This window comes from Sebastes umbrosus, chromosome 12 (genome assembly GCF_015220745.1).
Source record: "Sebastes umbrosus isolate fSebUmb1 chromosome 12, fSebUmb1.pri, whole genome shotgun sequence".
In the NCBI taxonomy this organism is placed as follows: domain Eukaryota; kingdom Metazoa; phylum Chordata; class Actinopteri; order Perciformes; family Sebastidae; genus Sebastes; species Sebastes umbrosus.
In genome coordinates this window covers 9384825-9391220 of record NC_051280.1, presented here as the reverse complement: position 1 = coordinate 9391220, position 6396 = coordinate 9384825, and the positions used below count along the sequence as shown (strand labels likewise).

General features: G+C 44.8%; 1 protein-coding gene across 1 annotated transcript; it reads left to right on the top strand.

Annotated features, from left to right (window-relative positions):
- Nucleotides 1–1896: 1896 nt before the first annotated feature.
- LOC119498939 (zinc finger and BTB domain-containing protein 14-like) lies at nucleotides 1897–4736 on the top strand. Its single transcript, XM_037788056.1, has 2 exons — nucleotides 1897–2093; nucleotides 2726–4736. The coding sequence occupies exon 2, from the start codon at nucleotides 2747–2749 to the stop codon at nucleotides 3917–3919; it is 1173 nt and encodes a 390-aa protein (XP_037643984.1). The 5' UTR covers nucleotides 1897–2093; nucleotides 2726–2746; the 3' UTR covers nucleotides 3920–4736.
- Nucleotides 4737–6396: the final 1660 nt, after the last annotated feature.

The window sequence follows — 6396 nt, the reverse complement described above, 5'->3', positions numbered from 1 at the left end:
TCCAAATATACACAGAATTTTGGTGAGGAAAAACTGGCATGGCCATTTTCAGATGGGTCTCTTGACTTCTGACCTCAAGATATGTGAATGAAAATGGGTTCAATGGGTACCCACAAGTCTCCCCTTTACAGACATATATAGCATATATACTGTATATTTGTATTCTGGGGGTATCATTCCTATGCAGAGGGTAGTTTAGTTTATTTATTGACTACACTGAGGGCGTTTTATATATATATATTTATTACATATTTTAATAATTTATTTATTTATTGTTTTGAGTTGAATGTGCTACTTATTTTGTACTGTAATTACCTTGTGCCTTTCCTACCTTTTTTCTTTTCTTAAAGCTGACTCGGTGTAAACTGCTCAGAATAGCAATGTACTTAGGTGCAAATGGCAAACAAAACTCTTGAAATCTTGAAATATACACTCACCGGCCACTTTATTAGGGACAAGGTGTCGGTGCTAATACCGGGTGGTCTTCTGCTGCTGTAGCCCATCTGCTTCAAGGTTCGACGTGTTGTGCGTTCAGAGATGGTAGTCTGCATACTTTGGTTGTAACCAGTGGTTGTTTGAGTTACTGTTGCCTTTCTATCATCTCGAATCACTCTGCCCATTCTCCTCTGACCTCTGACATCAACAAGGCATTTTCGTCCACACAACTGCCGCTCACTGGATATTTTCTCTTTTTCGGACCATTCTCTGTAAACCCCAGAGATGGTTGTGCGTGAAAATCCCAGTAGATCAGCAGTTTTTGAAATACTCAGACCAGCCCGTCTGGCACCAACAACCATGCCACCTTCAAAGTCACTTAAATCCCCTTTCTTCCCCATTCTGGTGCTCGGTTTGAACTTCAGCAAGTTGTCTTCACCACCTCTAGATGCCTAAATGCATTGAGTTGCTGCTATGTGATTGGCTGATTAGCTATTTGTGTTAACAAGCAATTGAACAGGTGTGCCTAATAAAGTGGCCGGTGAGTGTATGTCTTGGATGCAGTGACACACATGTTGAGTGATTTTTTAAACGAAAAAATGTTGTTGGAGCCCAGTTTGTAATTTATTTGGGAAGGTGGTCCTCGGAAATGTTTTTAACAATCAGAAGTTGGCCTCAGGATACAGAAGGTAGAGAACCCCTGACATAGAGGAACCCATTTAATGAAATAGCTAGCAGGCAGTAGCGGTCGGCCATCATCGAGTCCATCCTCACCTCCTCCATCACCGTCTGGTTCGCCGCAGCCACCGCCAAGGACAAGGCCAGGCTGCAGCGGGTCATCCGTGCTGCAGAGAGGGCGATCGGCTGCAACCTTCCCTCCCTCCAGGAGCTGTACACCTCCAGGACCTTAAGGAGGGCAGGGGAGATTGTGGCCGACCCCTCCCATCCTGGACACCATCTATTTCAGACTTTACCATCTGGCAGGAGGTTAAGGTCCATCAGGACCAAAACCTCACGCCACAAAAACAGTTTTTTCCCCATGGCAGTGGGGCTCTCCAACAGCCCATCCGCCCCCCTGTGACTGTCTCCCCCTCACACACACACACTACTGCCCCCCCCCCACCCCCTACCCTGACACTGACTCTCCCCCTCTCTCATACACTCTCAATACCACCCCCTACAGTATCCCTCTCTCTCCCTCTCTCTCCCTCTGATACCTGATTGTTTTGTTTGCACGCCGGCAATATTTGCACTATCTGTTTATATCATGTTTGTTTTTATAGCTTATTTGTAAATTGTACATTTTTATTCTTATTTTATTCTACCGTTTTATTTAATTCTTGTTATTATACTATTTGTCTCGCACCAACAAAGCCAAAGAAAATTCCTCGTGCATACCCCTTACACCTGGCAATAAACACCTTTCTGATTCTGATTCTGATTCTGATTCTGAGTGAGTCCTCCTCTCGGGGTCCTAGACGATCTCGGGTGCAGTACCCGCTCCGGGGCTGTAGGTGGCGGCAGAAGGACGCGTCGCTTCCTGTGCAGCACCACAGTCACAACAAGAGGAGGAAGAGGAAAAAACGACAGCTCGCTCTGGATCGTCGTCGACTGCCTTGCGTGACAACACAGGGAATCGCTGTTCAGGGCTTCAGGGTATTCACATTTCCTTATTTCTGTCTTTTTGTCGCTTCTAACCGAAGCAGGAGAACACAACAACCGGTTGTGTTTCTCCGCCGTGTTGTTCCTCTGCTCCGCCGCCGCCGCGTTTCTCCAGCTTGTTTGTGAACTGCTTTAAAAAGACACCAGAAACATGCCAATGGAGGCTCGCTGAGCAAAATGGCTGGGCGCAGTGAGATGTGAAATACTGTTGCTAAGGTTATCAGTGCTGCACGCGAGGCGACGCGACGTGTCAGGCGAACTGCGCGGTTAAAACGCGTTGCTCAAGTTAAGAAAAGTGTTTGTTGTTAGTTTCTGTTGTCGTTTGTGTAGCTTTAAAAGCGTTACTGCGGCTTTTACTGCTGGCGGGCCTGTCGTGTTTTTTCCTCTCTAAAGAATTTATGCATGATTGATTTTACCTACTTTTGTTTACTCTGCAGTTTTAACAATAATCTGTAAATAAATATAGTTTGCAAGTTGCTCCTGTAATTGTAATATTTGCAACCTGTATGTATTATCATGAGAAAGCGTGCAAGTGGAGCTCCACCCCTCAGCTGTGCAGCTCATATGCATGCTCCCAATTTATTGCACAAATATTTGACTTGTTCCCTGTTTTTCTTTCTCTCCACAGTGCTCCAGTTTCACCTGCAACATGTCAGATTTACTGAGATACATCGACTATGACCACAAAGCCACCTTCCTGAAGATGCTCAACCAGCAGAGGATGGAGGGCGAGCACTGTGATGTGGTGGTGGTGGTGGAAAACATCGAGTTCAGGGCTCACCGCTGTGTCTTGGCGGCATGCAGCAACTACTTCAAGAAGCTCTTCAAGAAGCAGAGCGACGAGGACAACTCCATCGTGGAGCTGGACTTCATCCGCTCAGACATCTTCGAAGAGGTGCTCAACTACATGTACACGGCCCGGCTCGCCGTGAGGAAGAAGGACATCAATATGATGATGTCGTCTGGCCAGATCCTGGGGATCAACTTCCTGGACAACCTGTGCACCCAGAAACGCGAGCTGACCAACATGAAGACCCGGGAGAACCAGGCGCCCGGCGACCACGGGATGCGAGCCCAGGACGCCATCCTGAAGGAGCTGGCCATGGAGGAAGTGAGGAAGAACAGCTTCTACGACCAGGGGATGGAGGGGATGGGCGCCGGGGGCTCCCACGTGTCTCAGCCGCACAACTACAACACCAACATGAGCAAAGATCCGCACAGCCACGGCTGGGGCTCCTCTTCCTCCAGCGACATGAAGCTGGAGTACCTGCTGTACGGCCACCGAGACCACGGCACCTGCCAGAGCACGGGCGCCAAGCCCTTGGACCACAACGCCAAAAAAGAGCGGCTGCTCACCGCCAACCGGCCCTACGCCTGCGAGCACTGCCCCAAAGCCTTCACCACCGCCGCCCACCTCAAGGAGCACCTGAAGATCCACTCCGGCTTCAAGCCTCACCGCTGCGTGGTGTGCGGCAAGGCCTTCATCAGGGGCCCCGACCTGAAGAGGCACGAGAGGGTCCACAGCAACGAGAGGCCCTTCGCGTGCCAACTGTGCGAAAAGGCCTTCAAGCACAAGTCCCACCTGAAAGACCACGAACGGCAGCACCGGGGCGAGCGGCCGTTCAACTGCGGCTCCTGCGAAAAGGCCTTCATCAAAGCGTCGGATTTGAAGCGCCACTGGAACACCATGCACAGCGGCAACCCCCGCAGACAGATGTCCCTGTCTCCCGCCGCCTCCCAGCACGGCCCGGCAGAGGCCACCGACCAGAGAGACTGGAAACTGGAGACCGGGCCACATTCGCACAACTCGGGAGACTGTTGAACCTGCAAACACACCAAAACACACACTGACAAGCAGACGCACACACACTTCCACGACAGTCACTTAAAAAACATGTAAACACACTGACACAACCACAACCCTGTGACAGGCCGACGGCCTGACGTCACATGGACAATGATCGGAGTGAGTAACAAGAGATCATAGCATGTTCATAAGACTGTGGGGGCTGTATTATTATTATTATTATTCAAAAAGAGTTATGTCAAAACGATGTTTTCTTTCCACCTGTACATGTAAATGTTTAGTTCACTCTACTATACATATATTTTTCACAAAGCATCGTTGCTATCTAGACTGGGGGTTCTCATAACATTATTCTCTTTTACTTTTATGGGATATGTAACATTTAAATGTTTGTTTAACCTTGACTGGATTTTATGGAGATAAAAGAGAGAGAAACCGAGTGAGAGAAGGGGAGGGGGAAAAAGATTTTTCTGCATAACATTTGTTGCATTGAGTATATTCATGTGGATGTTTTTAATGGATGTGTTTAGTTGTATTGATTGATATTACACTGTAAGAGTAAGAGTCACCATTTTGCATCCGATGCAGATGATACCAAAGTCTTGGGCGTCTGGCGGATTGCCTTTAAAGGCTGTCCTGCCCAAGCAACCGGCCAACTAGATTTACTGTTATACAGTATAACTGTCATCCAGCTATCAACAGTTAATGATAGGTGTCTGTATATACTGTAGCTTAGGTTGTTGCACAATTAGAGTACACAATAATGAAATATGCACATATAACATTGTCCTACTCCTACACTTTGACAATAAACACCATTTGCTGTGTTTTATTGTTTTTGCAAAGTTTGGTTTTTGTTGACGAGAGTTCAGCGAGCAGGATTTATATCCTGCAGACTCACTTTTTTATCAGTGGAGGTATCTGCGCCACACCCAAACAACCTGAAGACTTGAAACATAACTCTATTATGTTGAAAATGTGGAACGATACGAGGTCCACAATCGGGGAGATTACAGGTGTTGAAAGATCTCAAAAGTTAAATGGGTCACATGTTGGAAGTATTTGGTTTGTTTTGGTTGTACTGAAAAGGTTTGTGGACCTTTTGTTTCCCACCTTTAAGCACAAAATGAACTACCTGTGGCATGCGTTCAGCTGGGTAATACCATAACTATACTGTCAATGCAAAACTTCCTGTATTTCAAATCAATTTAATAATTAAAGGCCCATAATGATCTGTTAACAGTCAAAAAACTAGACCACAGCGGGCTACAGGTGTGTGCAGCAACAGATTATTTCACTCATAATGTGAGAGTGTTTGAAAAGTAAAATTGTGACGGTTTTAAAGTAGGGCTGTCAAAGTTAACGCAAATTCGTTTTAACGCCACTAATTTCATTAACGCATTAACACAATCGATCTTTCGGAGGTTGTAACGCTCCAAACGTATGCTAAAGTTTGGCGAAGAAAAACTGTCATGGCCATTTTCAAATGGTTCCCATGACCTCTGACCTCAAGATATATGAATGAAAATGGGTTCTATGGGTACCCACGAGTCTCCTCTTTACAGATATGCCCACTTTATGATAATCACATGCAGTTTGGGGCAAGTCATAGTCAAGTCAGCACACTGACATACTGACAGCTGTTGTTGCCTGTTGGTCTTGAGTTTGACATGTTATGATTTGAGCATATTTCTTTTTGCTAAATGCAGTACCTGTGAGGGTTTCTGGACAATATTTGTCATTGTTTTGTGTTGTTAATTGATTTTCAATAATAAATATATTCAAAAATTTGCATGAAGCAGCATATTTGCCCACTCCCATGTTGATAAGAGTATTAAATACTTGACAAATCTTCCTTTAAGGTACATTTTGAACAGATAGAAAATGTGCGATTAATTTGCGATTCATCACGGTTAACTATGGACAATCATGCGATTTATTGTGATTGAATATTTTAATCGATTGACAGCCCTATTTCAGAGACATGTTGTTTGCAAAGCTGCCATATTTAAGTTTTGTCCACATAATGACATAACAAAGATGCACCTGGGACAACAATATAATAACCAGGGCTGCGGCTAACGAGGATTTTCATAAGTACCGATTACTTTCTCGATTTATTGTTTGGTCCATAAAATGTCCATCTCAGTTTCCCAGACCCCAACGTGACCTCTGCAAATGTTTTGTTTTGTCCAACCAAAATGCCAAAAAGATCATCAGTTTACAGTGATATAAAACACAGAAAAGCGATTTTCCTCATATTTGAGAAACTGATACTTTTTGCTTGTAAAAATTACTTCTACAATTATCAAACTAGCTGCAGATTAATTTTCTGTTTGACTAACTGTCGCGGTTCTAATTATAACAGGGATCCTTAGAATTAAAGCTGAAATAATAAGTCGATTGACCGAAAAGTAATATGAAACTAAATTGATAACTGATTAAAAAAGCAGAAATGCCAAATATATCATGTTCCAGCTTCCTTGTTGTTA

What these genes read in the sequence shown, in the direction of transcription:
- LOC119498939 (XM_037788056.1), top strand. Translation starts at nt 2,747, where the DNA reads ATGTCAGATTTACTGAGATACATCGACTATGACCACAAAGCCACCTTC.